At 40.4% G+C, this 17,736-nt stretch overlaps 1 protein-coding gene across 3 annotated transcripts in view; it reads left to right on the top strand.

Annotated features, from left to right (window-relative positions):
* Positions 1-15,981: 15,981 nt before the first annotated feature.
* Positions 15,982-17,736, top strand: part of LOC134641111 (cell adhesion molecule 2-like) — a 147,247-nt gene continuing 145,492 nt past the window's right edge. For all 3 annotated transcript variants that reach the window (XM_063493333.1, XM_063493332.1, XM_063493331.1), the window contains exon 1: positions 15,982-16,264. In XM_063493333.1, the coding sequence (XP_063349403.1) occupies positions 16,204-16,264 (61 nt within the window). In that variant the 5' untranslated portion in view covers positions 15,982-16,203. The remainder of the gene's footprint in view (positions 16,265-17,736) is intronic.

Genomic DNA, 17,736 nt, shown 5'->3' with positions numbered 1-17,736 from the left:
ATCTACAGTATAAAAAGCCTTGCTGAGGTCTAAAAGGATTAAAATCGAACATTCCCCAGCATACACTTTTAAAAGAAGGTCATTTGTTACTTTAAGAAGGCAATTCTTGGTGCTGCATGGACATTTAAAATTTCACTGGTGCTTTAAGAACATGTTGATCTATTTCTCTAAAAGAGCAACTTATTTAAAATGTGTCTTTAAAAAATGAAGGGGCAAAGGAATTTACTGATGTAGTACCTTAAATTATTTTAAACTCTCTGATCTGTGAGAGAACTGCTGGAAATCTTTGGTTTTAGGCATCAAAAATAAATCCAAAGAGTCAGCCTTATATTCACTTTGAATGTAAGGATTGATTTAAAAGTTGATTGGAATACCTGAAAAAAAGAAATCTAGCTGTAAATAGTTAGAATCTCATATTTTCAGGATTTGATTGAAAAATTAGTGAGCCCTTGGTGCCATTACTGGCACAGTGGTTAACTATGAGGTTTGTTTCTCTCAACAGGACTCAGAAATTATGACAAGTCTTTCGTTATGTGATAAAAGGCAGTTCAATAACCATCCATTCAGTATTCATCTCTTGCTCTCACACTTTAAAGACCTCCTTCTGTGGCCTCATGCTACCATTCAAATTTCCTTGGCTGCTTTGAAAGAGACCCGTTACAAAGAGTGATATATGATTATCTCCACAAGTCTCAAGTTCAGGTTTGCAGAGGGTGAATTAGTTGTCATTTCCTCTTTGGCCTCTGAACCAGTGAAAGCTTGCAAGGCCGACTATTTGAAAAACTTCAATTGGTCGATGATGTCACAGGAGTTTAATTTAACAGTGCCTTCAAAATAAGAGAAACATGGTGCATGTGGTATAAAATGTAACAGAATCAAGGATGCAGCTTCACTGTGGGTTTATTGTCCCTCAATAGTAATGCTGTGGTAAGGATATATTCACAGAGGTGCAGCAAAAATGAAAATAAAGTATTCAGATTTACAAGTATGTTCTATTTAGTATTTAGAACAAAGGTCACAACATGTCATAATGATAGTTATCATATACCTCCTAACATATTAGCCTTTTTACAGTAAATTAAGAGTTTCTAATCAATATTAACTATGAACAAAGCAAAGGGATGAGCATTTAAAAAAAATAATCAGCCTGATTTTAAACTGATATTCCAGCATTCCAGTACAGCAACGTAAAATAAAACAATCAAAAGCTCATTTGTAGGAATTCTTTAAAGTGGTTTTTGTGAATAAACTCTGACAATAACATGCAATTGTAGGAGAGCAGTTACAATGCAGCTGTGAAGAGATATTAAACTTCAGATTGCACAATAAATCTTTAAACGTACAGATCCTGTGAAGGTTTCTAAGGAGATCATATCCCAGCATGCACTGTGCAATAAACACCCTTGACAGGTTGCCAGTCAAATGGACTCCCAGCATGTTTTTGGACTTGGAAAACAACCGGGAAAGAAATCCACAAGAAAACTGTGTGAAATGCACACAGGAAAACCTAACAGCTTGATGTTGTGTTGGCCATGTATACAATTAACAGCTAGAGCTAACATTAGCTAATGTTTTACAAGGATGCCGTTGCTACTGTCTTTACCTTTATATAATCAACAGGAATATCATTATCCTCTGCCTTCCTCCAATGCTTTGTAATTAGGGGAACACTACAGTGCATAACTTACATTAGATAGCCAACATTGAGACTGATGACAAAACAACTAAACCAACTAGTAGCTCAGTGTTCCAACATTTGGAGAAAGCAACTGCTATCACATGTGGAGCTTGATGAGGTACACTACAAATGCTACAGCACGGGGGAGCCAGGACATCAGGTCAGGGGGGAGATATAATCACCCCCACCTGAGATTGGGTACCAAACCCCAAGTATGACTGAAGGCAAGTTAAGTACAAGAGCAGCTCACCTGAGAGATCAGATCATGGCGAAGCTGGAAGCCTGGACCCTCCGTGGCCGATTACCAGGACTATGTGAAGTACCCTCTGAAGGTCTACCAGAAGATTTGAATGCAGCATTACAGATAATCCCTACTGCAAAAATCACCAAAGCTAATCATCTGATTCTGATCTACAACATGGCAGCAGTAATTACAGAGATGCTTGGCTATAAGACGAACAGCCACAAGGAGAAGTACCCTCATTGGAGAAGGAGACTAATGTTCCCTCTAAGCTGCGCGCGTGCGCAATTGCGCAATGCTGGCACGGTCTCTGCGCACAGAAAATCTGTGTTGCACACACACAAAAAAATCTAACCTGAGTTGAAATTAAAATTAATACTTTAACAATTAGTCAGTAAGTGACTGGCTGCTCCCGTATGGGATTAGAACGATGCCACCTTATCCCATAGTCCAGCCAATAATGCGATTCACATTCGTATATACGCAGCTAATCAACGTCGTTGACAGGCTATGACAGCGTCCTTATGTGCCGACACCGTTTTAGCTAGCAAAGCAGCGTGGCTGATGTGGAGTGAAGCCACGTTAATGACAACGTGTACAACCATTGGAGATGTGAGCAGGACAGACGGAACAACTGACGGAAAAAGTGTGGACTTTATACCAGTTTTTAAATTGTGTTGATAGGCCAGTAAAACCAGAGTTATGATAGAAATATATACAATGTTTGGTTTTCTTCCTGAATACTATCGTTGTTTATATTTACTGCGGGAAGCAACGGTAAAAACAGCATTTTATAAGGAAAACGCACAGCACTCTCCGCCTGTGAGCCAGTGTTGCCAACTCCTCAGTAAGGAAAATCGCTATTGGTTGTCCTAAAAGTCGCTAGAAGTCGCTAAATGACGTCATCGCCTAATTTGCATAATTGGTCATGCTAATATATTTGTAACCTATGTTGTTGGAGAGAGAAATAACATCGTGGAAGAGACATAAAGTGAGTAAAAAACGTCCTAAATACATCTAGAATTTATTTAGAACTACAATTTTTTTTTTTTTTTTTTTTTTTTTAGCAATTATTGTGTTTTTTAATGTCACAATTCCAACCCTGCTCCTTTATCCGGGCTTGGACCGGCAAAAGTGACCCGAAATGGGCACTCTGGTGGAGTTACTTTGTGTGTGTGTGTGTGTGTTTATAAGTAGTTTTAAACCTTGTGATCCACAAAACAGCATAACAGTTAAAGAAGAACTGACTGCGTTACAGTCAGTTCGGGAGCAGCGGCTTTGTTCATGCGCGATTCACTTGCAGTTTGGACGCATAGGTGTGAACATCTTCTGCCCTGATAGCAGCTGGGGGAGGACTATCCTCCGCCGGTGAGCGCTTTGGAACAGGCGAGGTGCCTACGGCAGCACCCGCTGCTTGTTGAGAGTAAGAGCGATATGCGCTTTCACGTCAAAAAGTCGTCATAAATAAGTCTCCAATAACACCAGAAAAAGTCGCCAGATTTGTCGCTAGTCGCTTTTTAGAAAAAAAGTCGCTAAGGGGGTCTGAAAACTCGCTAAATATAGCGACAAAGTCGCTAAGTTGGCAACACTGCTGTGAGCAAAACCAAAACCAAAAGAACCCCCCACCCTTTCCTATTGGTCGAAAATGTACCATGTCAACCAATCAAAAAATTATATGGCAACATGGCATTTAGATGTTTAGGAAGGGGGGAAGTTTTAGGAGTGACGGCGGTGTTTTGAGACATGAGAGATTTGCGACGTTTAGTGCAAATCTTGTGTAGTTAGTGTGTAGTGTAGTCAATAGTTTTGTTGTGTGTGTCAGAACAATGAGGCAACTGCTGAATGTTACAGGTGTTACAGGAGTGATACATCTCCTGTTGTCAGGCCTGCAGGTATCAGGCTGTTGTTCTCCTTTATCTCATAGTGGACAGAAATTATTTCTTGGAGTGGCACAAATAATTTGTGTGGCATCAAATTTGATGCAGAACAGCTGATTGTTCTGTAAATAGTTTGAAATGTTTATTTAAAAAAACACCTTTTCTGCATTTTTAGGTAAATAGCTGCAAAACACTTTGTTGTTTCCATAACTCAGTTGCTTTTTTGAAGAAGTAACTATATAATTAATTGCCCAACATTGGTCATTATATACTGTATTTTGCAGACAGAGAGCTACAGGACTCTCTCCCAGACCACAGACTCATACTCATAATACAAGTCAGAGTTTTATTGGAGTTCAAGTTATTTTTACTTCCAATAGTGTTAACATACTACACAGGTCATGAACAAGATTTTTTAAAATTGAAAATATAAGTGGGCTAAAGCAGTTAATTAAAAGTAGTCTAACATAAATGTAAATGCTGTAATTTGATTATTTTAATAAACCATGTAACTTGGATGGATTTGATGCTGGCGTGACCACAGTGCACACGTCTGCTGTTGTTCACATTGGTCCAAGGGACCGCTCAGGGAATTCGTGTGTTCGCTCAGACACATGAAAAATTAGAGGGAACATTGCTAGACACCAAAATCAATGCAGTTTGGACAGAATTTAGCCAACTATCAGAGTTTTGTCATGAAGAAAGGGGTGCCTAGGAAGTACAAAGAGTTGTCAATACATGAGGCATTGAAAACTGCCAAGCAAAGACTCACAATCTTGACCAGTTGGTTGAAGAGATATACAAGAGAGATAGAGGGCAGGAGAATAAACCAGCTGTACTCCACTGAACATCCAAGGTATACTCTCAGTGGCAGGGGAACAATATGAGAACAGCCCCACCAAGGCTGGAGGTGGAGCAATACTGGTAGAGCATAAGGGATGTATCACATAGAAACAGTGCTCAGTGGCTAGTGGATCTAAGAGCAGACCACAGCAACCTCCCCGAACAGGGTCCAGTATCCATCACAGTGGCAGGGTCAGAATGCCTAGAATTATACATAGATTGACAGTACCATAGGTGCCTTCATCGGGAATTCAGTAGGGATGTGGCGAACAGCACTAGAGGCCAACTTTAAGCTAATTGCACAAGCCACCAGCAAGTGCAGGATCTATCAAGGAGATCCCCTGCCCTTACTGCTGTTCTGCATTGGCCTGAAACCCCTCAGTGAGATCATTAACAAGACTGGCTACCGATACTGATTAGGGAATGGAGCAATCGTCAGCCACCTCCGCTACATTGATGACATCGAGCTGTATGCCAGGAGTGAACGAGATGTTAATTTACTGATCCACAAGATTAGGATCTACAGCAACAACATCTGAATGTTATTTGGACAGGAGAAATGTAGTTGGATTGCAACAAAGAGAGGGAAAGTAGTTAGAACTGAGGGGACTGCGCTATCAGAAGGCAACGTTGCAGACATCGAGGACAGCTATAAGTACCTCGGAATCCCCACAGGGAACCACAAAAAAGCTGGAAAGGCTAAGTAACCCACAGCCACCAAATACCTGCAGAGAGCAAGGCAAGTCCTGAAGAGTCAGCTGAATGGAAAGAACAAGATCTGGGCAATCAACACCTGCGCCCCGCCAGTGATAATATACTCTATTGGGACAATAAGCTGGCCAAAGGAGGAGATAGAAGCCATTGACATCAAGACAAGGAAGCTCCTCACCATGTATGGAGGGTTTCACCCCAAATCCAGCACTCTGAGACTGTATGCTAAGCGAAAGGAAGGGGTCCGAGGACTAGTGAGTGTCAGAACCACTGTCCAGCATGAGACAACAAACATCCACGAGTACATCAGGAAGATTTCCACAACTGACAATATCTCAGACAACAGCAACACAAGAAAGAAGGGGAGCAAGAAGAACTATCATGGAAGGACAGCACCCTGCACGGTACATACCGTGCAGGGTGCTGCACGGTACATACCGTGTACACATCTGTCCTGTACCGTCCAGATGTGGCTGACATTCAGAAATCCTAGCAGTGACTGGACAAAACTGGACTGATAGACAGCACAATGGCACTAATCATGGCAGCACAGGAACAAGCTTTGAACGCAAGATCCACAGAGGTTGGGGTCTGCCACAACAGGCAAGACCAGGTGCAGGCTGTGTAAAGATGTCCCTGAGACAATCCAGCTGTTTAAATGATCAATTCTGCGCACATGCATGTGCTGTAACTGTATGCCACTTCATTACTAATCTCATTGGTCAAGATTTCTACCTGAACGGAGCACCTTTACTGCAAAATGTTCCATTATTGTCAGTTAAAAAAACAAAACAAATTTGTCACTGCCAGATGTCACTGTCAGATGTGCTGTCAGCGTTTGTCAATCATAATGAGTATTTTTTGTGACAGCTGTCAGTCAAAAGTCAATCATGTTATTTTGCAGGTTTCAGAAAAAAAGGCTTCCCTTTTAAATCGCTACAAGAAGATCTCTATCTGATAAGAACTGCTGGAATTCTGTAAGTGTATTGAATTTTTGTTGTTCTGGGTTGTGTTTTTCATGTGAAACTCTTTTGGGTTGCAATTGTTCGAACTGATTAAAGAGATGACAGGGTTTTGAAACATTTACCGTTACTTTTGTTTCTCTTTCTTAACAACTGAATCTATTAACGCACAATATTAAAACCATTTTTTTCTTTATAAAAGCACATGAGGGCAATATTGCTATTGTGCGTGTGTGTGTGTGTGTTTGTGTGTGTGTGTGTGTGTGTGTGTGTGTGTGTGTGAGAGAGAGAGAGAGAGAGAGTCTTTGCTAACAGCCCATAATGGCGATGACATTGTTCTGCAGATGAGGTGAGAGCAGCCCATTATATGTCAGTCTGCCTTTGCCTCCTCCTCTCAATGCCCTGATAGGGCTCTTCTCAGTGCAGACCTGTTTTGGAGTAATGCCACAGATGGTGATGAGCCTGTGTAATCCCTGTAGATTTCCACGGTTTATAAACAGCAAGACAAGCAGCAGGTCCCGCCGATCTGAACAAACACTTCTAAATCAGGGGGTGTTTATCATGCCTGTTTGGGGTGGAGGTTGTAATTATTGCAAACAAGAGCAAACATGCAAAGAGAAATGGATTTCACAGATCTAATTGATTGGGGAACAGCAGTAGATTTAGCTGCTGTAACCAGCCTCCCCCCCTCTTTCCCACTGCAATATTGCATGAGACTATTAGATTTATTATAGTTTATATCACCTGAAGTAATCATCATTCTAAATGAGATGTATTCAAAGTGATACGGGGTGCATTTCCTAGGGCTAAATCTGAAAAAAACTTAAACACAGTTGGAAATGGCTCATTGCTATGTACCTCACAGAAAACAACAGATTTCTGGCTCATAATAGTCGAGACCATGAATCTCACCCTGCATGCACAGACAGAGAGAGTGTATCGAGATAATTGACAAATTCCTTGGCGAAATGAAATGCTGCGCATGCTGAAAGTAACATCAGTGTTTGCTTTCTGTCTGGCAAAAGAATCACAGCATTTTGATGTATTGCCTCACCCATGCACAAAAATACATTCATTTTGTCAGGTAAATTCCTTCCCAATTTCCCAGGGAACAAGGGGAACATAGAGAAATTGGTTTGATCCATGACATGTTGACATTTCATTTGGAGAAATCAATCAAAATCTACCAGCAAAAAGGGCATATTAAATGTGTCAAATGGAACTGCTGAAATCAAAAGTTTTATGTGAATGGCTTTGGAATATTCATCAGGTAAATGAGATATATCAGAGCACAGCACAAATAACAGGAAAACTTATTGAGGTTTTTTTTTTCCTTCAGTGTTACAGGCGCTAATACCCAAGGGAAATTGTTATTATCTGCACGAATAAGTTTGCTTTCTGGTGCTTTATTGTAAAAATAATACAATAATAATTGTATTAAAATTACCTATTTGAAGATCTGTTTCGAAAGACAGCCTTTGACAGCCTAAACTAAAATACAAGCTTTGTGTTTAGTATGCTTTTGTGTTTGTGGTTCACCTTGTTTTACATGTACAGCATCCAGAGAGTCATCTAAAATTAGCAGCACAGTTTGAGAAACAGCAGGTAGTGCTCCCTACTAATAGGCTCTAGAGGTGAATTAGCCATTAGCTAAAAAGGCTAATTCACCTCTAAACCAGATGTCTTTGTGAAAGTGAAAAAGTAAAATTGAAAATAGAACACAGAGAAGCGTTCAGAGACAAATAACTTGACGGTGGCTTGTAGACATAGTCAGGAAAACCCGTTAAGGTTTAAACTGAACATCAGAATGGGAAAGAAAGGTCATTTAAGTGACATTGAAGTTGGTATTGTTCTTGGCGAGAGACGGGTTGGTCTGATTGTTTCAGAAACTGCCGATCTACTGGGATTTTCCACACATTTATCTCTAGGGTTTACAGAAAATGGCCCAAAAAAGAGAGAAACTATCCAGTGAACTGCAACTCTCTGAGCCTTCTTAATGCCAGAGGTCAGAGGAGCATGGTCAGACTGCTTTGAGCTGATAGGAAGGCAATGTTATGTCAAAAAACTCATCTCTGAATGCACAGCACGTCCAACCTAGAACCAGAAGGGCTGCAGCTGCAGAAGACCATACCCAGTGCCACAAAGAACAGAAAGCTAAGGATACAATTTGAACCAAAACTGAATGAGGGAAGACTGAAAAAACACTGCCCCATCTGATGGATCTCTATTTCTGCTGCCAAGAATTTGGTGTACACCCCATAAAAGCATGGCTACATCGTATTAACAGTTCAGGCTGGTGTTGGTGTAATGGTATAGGAATATTTTCCTTGGCACACTGTGCCCTTAGTACCAACTAAGCATCTTTTAAACACCACAGCCTACCTGAGGATGGTTGGTAATCAAATTCACCTATTTATGACCACAGTGCCCATCTTCTGATGGAAACAGCGATCAGAGGATGAGTCAACTGTGCTGCCATGTGACAAAACTTAAACTTTTTTATTTTTTATTTTACAATAAGCTCACTATGCTCTAATGATCTCCATGGTCAAAAGATACCAATCCTATAGAGCACCTGTCTATCATGCTGTCATGTCAATATGTACCAAAATCTCTAAAGAAATGTTCATTCTTAATTTAGACCATAAAGAACTAAGACAGTTCTGCAAGCCAATAAGGAGTCTAAGCCAAATTGGAAGGTGTACCTAATAAAGTGGCCAGTAAGTGGCCAGTAGAAACTGAGTTTTAACTTTTTCTACTTGAAATCTGGGCCAGTGCTTTCAGGTAGTAATTCTCTAGCTATCATTGCTGTCTCCTGTGTGGATGTGGCAAGATATCTCTCACATCTGCAAATGGAGCAAAACAGCACAAAAACAAACTCTAATCACCCTGCTGTGGTCTGACAACCTATTTGAGGAACACATCTTAAAGGTTGAACCAGCTAAAACATGAGTGCACTTTCAAACTCTGGCTGGGGGTAAAAAAATAAATAAATAAACACCAGCAGGCTGTTTTATACTGTATTAAATTGTCAGTGGGATAGTGCGCTTGACCAAAAACATCATTACACAACTTTGGCTTCTCATGGAGCATCTGAACGCATTTCCTTATGTACCATCACTTATTCATATCAGATTTTTTTTTTCTTTTTTTAACTTTGATGTGATCCAAGCTTGTAATTGCGCGTACCTCGGTCATCATGTTTCCTTGATGAAAATTTCATTTACATGTGAATTATGTATTAGCTATGCATAATGCACTGATGGAATTTCACTTTTTCTACTCAACAAAACTCATGAAAGTTTTTTTTATCTTAAGTATTATTTTTCCTGGTTATAACTACAGCCACGTCTGATGCTCGCAATAAATAAATTCACGCAAAACCTTTTCCAAACACCATAACAAGATTTACAAACACTCCTGATCGGCACGATACAAAATAAGCAGACCTCTGTGAAATGTGTTGACCATAATATATTGCCTCACCCACATGCATTGCTCTGTTTAGGTTGAGATGCTTTACAGCAGTCATTCAGTGGTTTGCAAAGAGTGTATTAGTCATTCCTTTAAAAGCCTGAGGCAGGCACTGAGATTTGACCACACTTGAGTACGCGCCAGCCGCAATCTCCAGAAGGAAGTTTGGAGTGCAGGAGGTGTGGGAACAGGTACAGTATTGTTTTCTGTGAAAGAAAGCAAGGTTGCTTTTTAAATTAGACAGCGTGCAATCTTCTTTGCCAAACACACACACATTTAAGTGTAGATTAATAATTGACGTGAAGAAAAAGAAATCTCTTCTTAACTGATGTTAGGTTGTAGCCCATTTCTAAGAACCTGATAAAGAGTACTGGGGAAATTTAGTTAAAAAAAAGAAGGGGAAGAAGAAGAAGAAGAAAAAGAAGAAGAAGAAGAAGAAAACCCTTGACAGCAAGCAGCACTTATTACCACTGCGGGGACCATAATTTCTTTCCCCTGCATTAGGCTTCTCAGTAGTACAGTAAAAAATAACAGGAAGCTGAACCTTTTCACACTTTGTTGCAGTTTTTTCTTTCTATTAAATTACAGCTAAAAATATCAGGCTTGAAAAGTCACTCATTGAAGTAAAGTGAATAGTTTTGGGTTTTTCTTTTTTATTTGTAATTGTTAATTACAGTTATGAAAAAAAAAACCCTGTGTTTCTAACATTATTGTACTAAAATGTCAAAAAGTCTGAACAATTCTTAATCCATTCTCTGCCCATGTTTAAGATAAAAAAAAATTGCAGTTTAAGAAGGTCAGAAAGTGTGAGACATTTCATAAATTTCATGCAGTATTTTCAAACTTAGCGTGACTTCTATTTTGCAGCTCTCTCGTACGATACGTGTGAAAGAGAGAAAAAGCGAGCGACGACAGAAACAGAGAGGAAAGTGGAGAGGGAGAATATGATATCAATACTAAGATTTAGCCAGCAGGGAGAGGATGTAGAGGCAGTAGCTGGCACGTTCAGAAGATTGGCAGCAGGGAACAGATGGTCAGAAGGAGAAAGGAAACATGACCAGGATGTGTAGTTATGCAAAGATAAGCAAAGGAGGTGCCGAGAGTGCTGATGAGCTATGAGACACTGGCATCCTAATTCTGTGCATAACACAGCTATCCAAGTATCAAAACTTTTCATGAGGTGCGAGACTGCTAAATAAGTTGTGCAGTGCTTGGAAAACTTGGTGCTCATTGTTTCTCATTTAGTGTGTAATGAATAAAAGCTGATAGACAGCAGATGTGGCACTGTCTGTTTTGCTTTATGATTGATGGAGCTCTTTGAGCTTAGATGTAATACATCAATACATCTGACAGATATAGTCATGATATTAGCGTCATTTTAGGTTTATGTTATATAACGTTCACCTACTCTGATGAGTGTTATTTTCTTTCAGGTGTCATAACTATGATAACAACAGATGTACCTGAGCTTGAATCTTCAAATGCAAAAATCAAACAGCTGTATACTAATGGTGTTGCTTCCGTCAGTGAAGGGTAATAAAGGTAAATAACAGCAACACTGAGCTGCGTGTTAAGAAAACAGAGAAGGGAGCTCAAAACCTCAGTGTTAATCTTGCGCAAGTCCGTAACAAAGTAATTCTGGGCCCAATAAGAAGCAAGTGAGGAAATCACCACGGGCAGCTAAATCCTGAAATCAGCCCATTTTCCATGCAGTGGTCTGTGAGAACACCAGCTGCCGTGGGCTATCGTGGACGTGAGCCCTGAAATAAAGCACTTTACTCTGCATAGGGCACCAGGTTTTGTTTGTATCGGCATGGACGAAGAGACGGAGAGGGGAGCGTCTGCTTAAATGTGGCTCAGCACTGGTCCCACAGGGCAATGTGTGCCCTTGAAAAGATCCTTGGTTTGTAAAGTTAAAACAAAAGGAAAGTATTGATTCGGTTATTATAGCTCTACACTCCCGGACCTGTGCAGTAATCATACAGTAATTACCAAGCTACTCTCCTTGCCTAAAGATGACTCTTCCATCAGTAGAAGTTTCATCAGAAAACAAGGCAGTGGTCTTTTGTTTTACAATGTTTATTTATCTTTTCATTTGGAATTAATGAGGCAGTCTAACTTTCTACTCTGTGATGTGAGTAATATGGCTTTGCGTTGTGGTGCTGTTCTCGGTATCCTCCTAACCGCTTTCAGATTAAATGGTGATGAAATATTTCACTGAAGCACAAACACTTTCACAGCCAAAACTGTAATATATCAGACTACTTGAAATCTGAGGGCATGTTAAATAACGGGGCTTTCAGGGAATAACATGTAAATCTTATTACTCTTGTTTAACCTATGAAAAAACTTCAACTCTCATTATACATTAAATACTGCTTAAGGTTTTGCCTCGTGCTTTGTCGAGTTTTATATCAACAGTGTACTTGTACAGGTTTAATAGTTTGAATGGAGAACATGGTTATCCCAGGGCCTGTTACAGCTCTCTAACTTATTTAGATAAAACACAGACAAAGTGATTTTAAAAAAACAAAAAAACAAACATCAATCATTGTTCAAGATGCCTTATCATGTGCATGGGTTTTGGGTTCTGATCTCGACCACCTGTGGACTATACCTGGATATACTTGGATGACTCTAATTACAAGTGAAAATTTTATTACACAACTCAGTGGTGTTGCGCTCAAACTACAAATTAAAATTAGTGCTAATTTGATATTTGGAACCACAGCTGTGCAACATCTTAAAATCAATTCCTTGTAATGCAATCAAATCCAAAAGCTATCCTTGCCACATTCAGACTTTCTATGCTATTTTTGATTTCTATCCATGAGCAACAAAGGGAAAAAAATTAACCAGTTTTTTTTATATGTTATCCGGATGTGTATTGCATGCCATGGTCGTGAAATTTTGTAACATTCTCAATTAACACCTTCATCTGTCCAGGATTGTAAAAAAAATCATTAATCAAATGTAATATTTTTTTACAGAGTGCAGCAGTCACTGCAATGTTGAGTTGCACAGCAGTCTTAACCTATGTTCAGTGATGAAAAAACCGAGTGGGACATTCTCTAAAAAAGCCCTGATGATGAAACCCTCTGCTGGTTAACTTGTTTACAAAATGACTTAACCTTCTTTAATGTTTTCTTTGCAATGCCTAGCGAGAGTGAATCATATGGAAAGACCAGCAGCCCACAAGAAAACTTTACCTTAGTAAAGCATGAATTCTGAGATTTATGAACTGTTTAACTGCACAGCAGTATAGTTTTTAGTTCCTATGAGTTCAGTCTCAGTTACATAGGAATTTTAATCATGTTTTTTTTTTCACTTCTGATGCGACCACCAATGAGTAATCACCATTCAAGGTCTAAAGTTACTCTAAAGTCATCTTTATATGAAACACAAGTCCAACTGCCATGTCAGATAACAAAAAGGTATATCAATGATATATTTTTTGATGACATATTGTAATTGATTTGGATAGGAGTAAGAGGAAAAGATGAAGAACACAAGGATGATTCATAAGTGTCGTGAAGAAAGACATGCAGAGGATTGGTTTGACAAGGGGAGCATGCAAGGGATAGGATGAGATGGAGGCATCCATGGGGATCCCTAATGAGAACACCTGAAAGAGGAGAGAGAAGAAGCATAAGAAGAAAATCAAATAATTGATTACACAAATATTTTCTTCCATTTACTGGAAGAGGGTAATTGGAATAAAATTTGTAATATAATATACATTCCCAGACAGGATGTTTGTATGTGTAGCTCTAATTTTGCTGCACATACTGAAAATTTCATACAGTGCTGACTTGCATGTTGTCTGCCTGGTGCAGAAAGCACATTGTTAGATGTAACTATTCCCAGTGTCCTATCAATAAGGCAATAAACAGATGGAATTGCCTTCTCACCAGCCATTAATAGCAAATGTTCTTACAGGAATAAGAAAAAGGCACAAAAGAACATAAAGCTTTCATTGTGGGCCATTTTTTAAGTTCGAGCCAGAGAGAACAGCTGTTATTTCCCTGAGGTGCATTGATAGGGTAAAAATATGTATGTGTCTGCTGCACTGGATTATGAAATTTGATATCCAAAACTTCAGCACGAATTTTAAATATTTATCAGGATTCTGTTCTGCAGTTATATATTTTTTTCTAGTGACAAAAACACTTACATGGTCTATGCCCTAATCCTGGATTCAGTACTTCATCATTTAGATAAAGCATTCAGGCTTTATGACTTCTGTCATTCATATCCTCACAGAAATTGATTGTGCATACTGCATCTGGATTGGTTGCTTTTCAGTCAGTGAGATCAGTGCTATCAGTGGCAGGTTCATGCAAACACTGTAATTCATCTTGGCCTAAACTTTCTTCTCCCTGGTTTTAATATCTCTTGTGGACTTTGCAGTCTTGAACATTAAACAATACAAAAGGGGGGAAAAAGTGTGTTGTGTCATAACAGGTACTTGGAATTCTCAAGTGTAAGCTGGTGACCTTGTTAAATCTGACGGTACAAACACAACGGGGCATTTTAAATGGTAGAAATCAAAGAATGCTATGCAATATAATGCCCGGGAGATAAATACAAAGGGGAACATGCTCCTCTGCATTACAGATCTGTGTCAGCACCGTGTGCTTTTCTGCTGAACTCACATGGTCAATAAATCCTTGCCGTTGAAAAGGTGCATGAGTAGAATTCTACTCTCAAGGATCTAATGAAATGACGAGGAACTGACCTTCAGGACTCACGGGATTGATTCTTTACCACCATCCTCATGGTAATTGTATAGGTCTGCTCTGAATTATAAGTGAGTTGTACAGAGAATGTATGTCACACAAGAGCACTCAGTCCTTCAAGGTTTACAGTTCAGAAAGGCATCAGTGGTTCCACAGGGATTAGAGATGTGAATGGCTCTAAGTTAAAAGGCTAAAGGCATCAGCATACAAAACAAAATGAGAGCACAAAGAAAATCCCCCCCATTTTAGCCGTTCAGAATGAAAACTTACAATAAGCTGGAAAACACTGTTTAACTTCTGGTTTGCAATGAAAATGAGTGATCCAAATGACTGATTAGAGAATGAACGGTGGAGCTTCGTGTATCATTTCCAGTGATTCATACTGCAAAAGGAAAAGCAATTGGTTTAAAATTGGGGGCTACGCCACAGCTTTTCTCAGGTAGTACAGCCAGGTCAGCAATTTGATTTGAAGTGGGAGTGGCGTAGAAGAGCACTGTGCAAAATTGAACCAAATTCGCCCAGCAGCATGTTAAACCATGTGTAAAATCCTCGCCGTCGGCTTAGAAAACGATCCCTGGCTGGAGCTGCCGTTTCCCCACACCTCTGTCTTTAGGGATGGTCACACTCATTTCTCTGCACCTCTCGTAGGGAACCTTTGAAGGAAGAGGGATGTCCGGGTGCCCATTAACCTCCCTCGTGCCTGCGCCCTGACTCTCGACATGCACCCAGACACCAGGTCACAACCTCTGCGAAAGCAAATGCATTTTCACACAACATGGGCATGTGTTTCTGTTGTTACCACACGGTGCTCTTTAGGCTGTAAAACTTTTTCAAGTGATGATATGTGTCGCAGTGGCAGTTATTTCGAGTCCTCTGGTATTGACAACAGAGCTTGTTTGGCTGCTCATAAAGCTTTTATGCCTCTAGGGTAGCTGTTTAGAACTGTCTAAAATTGTTAAATTAGCTCTGCTAGCTGTGGGCATATTTTCATGCATTAAATCTCTGGCGTGGTGGTTTTTGCACTTTTTCAGTTCAGTCTACTGACACTAAACAGAGAGCAAGGATCCTCCACTTCAGAGCATTATGGAGGCTCGGTGATGGCCAGGACTGGTTCCTTATATTTTTCCCCATATGCGTAAACTATAATCATATTCCTGCAGAGGCCTATTGTTCTGCTTTGGTGTTTAGAAAATGATGAGATTAACAAAAAAACAAAAAACTTGTCACATGACTATCAAGGTCCCTTCTAGAAACTGATGCATCAAAGTAACTGTGCTCCACGGCGTAATTGTTTCGACAGTTTACCGGAGATCAGAACTATTTCTAGGTGTTCTCCATTGGTGAAGCGTCTTCATTAGTCAAAAAGCGTGGGCGGGACTCTTGCTCTCTGCAGCGAGTCAAAGAGAAAGGCAATAAAGGGAGGCAGGATCTGCACTTTGCCGACGAGCATCTCTGCCGTCCTGCTTCACTACAGTGATCACTGCCCCCTGATCTGCGAAAAATACACAGGGACTCCTCAGAAAAAGGCAAGAGTTCATCAATGTAACTCCGGTCAGTCAGAAACTGCGCCGTTCACCTGGATAAGTCCACCTTGACGAGAGAAGAGATAAAGACAGAATAAAAAGAGTCAAACGCGAGTGGAGTGTTGGCGTAGAATTGCGAAGGAAAAGAGAAGAATATGATTGTCAAGCAGTACTTGATGTTCATCCTTTACAGCCTCTGTGCAAGCGTCTTTAAAGGTGAGCACTGGATGTTGCTGTGTAGACGGGCGTGGTGTGCGGGGAGGTGGTGGGTGCGTGAAGTGTAAAGATCATATGTGATCATGTCACACGTGAGTGCAAGTATTCGGAGAGGAGAGAGTTGATTTTCCTATAAAACGATGTGTTTGCGCAGCAGTTTTAGGCGCAGGACGAGCTGTCGTTGTTCACTGTCAGAGCCGAGTGTGCTGGAATGCCTGGAAGTTGAATTGTGCGGCGCAATGAGAAGCAGAATGCGGCTGCACAAGTTTTTGCATCGGCGACAACTTATATATTGCACTCCCTCCGGGATTAAGTGACAGATAAAACACCGTGCTGCGGATGAGTCGATTATTGTCGCGCATGGTTGCTTGGTTCATCCGTTTAGGCTATGCCCGCTGAAACTGACAGAGCAAGACCAAAAAAGAGAAAAAAGAAAGAAGAATGTTACAGTGACCGGTGGCGTGTGTCTTCTTTGCTGTGAGTCCGGTGTCATTGAGCGGATCACGATAAAGTCACGCCATCGCGTTTGTTTGGGCGTTTTGAATCATTCCACACATGACTTTAAATGACTGAATTCACAAAGGTGATAACAAGTCTTCGATGTGGCAAAGACTACATTTCCGTTAAGCGTTCGTTAAATGTAGCTCTGTTAAATGTAGCTAGAACAGTGCCTTGCGTGTGTGCTTGTGTGTGTGTTTTAGGAGGGATTCTTTAGGAGGCACAAGCCATGTAGTTACTCATTCAGAGTTGGGCGGCTGGGGACGCAGGTAAGGTTGCATGCATGACGCTTCTCTGCAGCCAGGGATCGTCGTCGCCTCATGACGAGTCCCCAACTCCCCACAGACTGTCCCGCTCTTGGACATGCTTGCGCAGCCACCGCCCTATAGGCGACCAGTGCGCATAACGCCTACCGGAAGGGGTGGCGGTGGTGGGGGGTGCTGTCAAGGGGCTTCATATGAGAAACTACCATATCTAAGCAGTTATATCCCCGTCTTCCCCAGTTTAATAACGTGTTGTCCCACATGACATTGATGACATTGTCAGTGCTGATTCAGTACACTGTGCTGATAATAACAACGAGAATGACCTATGATCATCCTCATCGCATTAACTCGGCCTGTGGTTTAATTTCCATAAGTCTGAGACTGACTTCCTTTATTGAGCAACTCCATGAATGATGCCACAACCACCACAGACCATCAGATCATTAGAGCACCTTTAAACAATAATATATGTGTCAGGCTTACTTGCACATCACATCATTGCATTAAAAATCAGTTCTCAAATGAATCAGTTTTTCCAGTATCAGATCATGTTACTGTTAAATAGCCTTTTTCTCTCATGACTGTTATGTGTTCAATAAACTACGTAGTTGGATCACTTTACTGGACAGCCTAATGGTGAAAAATCATGTAAGTTTGACTTGAAATGTATCTTTAAATTGCAAAAATACTTATTTACTTTGCCCCGAT

This window comes from Pelmatolapia mariae, linkage group LG14 (genome assembly GCF_036321145.2).
Source record: "Pelmatolapia mariae isolate MD_Pm_ZW linkage group LG14, Pm_UMD_F_2, whole genome shotgun sequence".
Taxonomy (NCBI): Eukaryota; Metazoa; Chordata; class Actinopteri; order Cichliformes; family Cichlidae; genus Pelmatolapia; species Pelmatolapia mariae.
The sequence above is the reverse complement of the archived record's forward strand: the minus strand, read 5'-3'. Positions and strand labels throughout refer to the sequence as shown.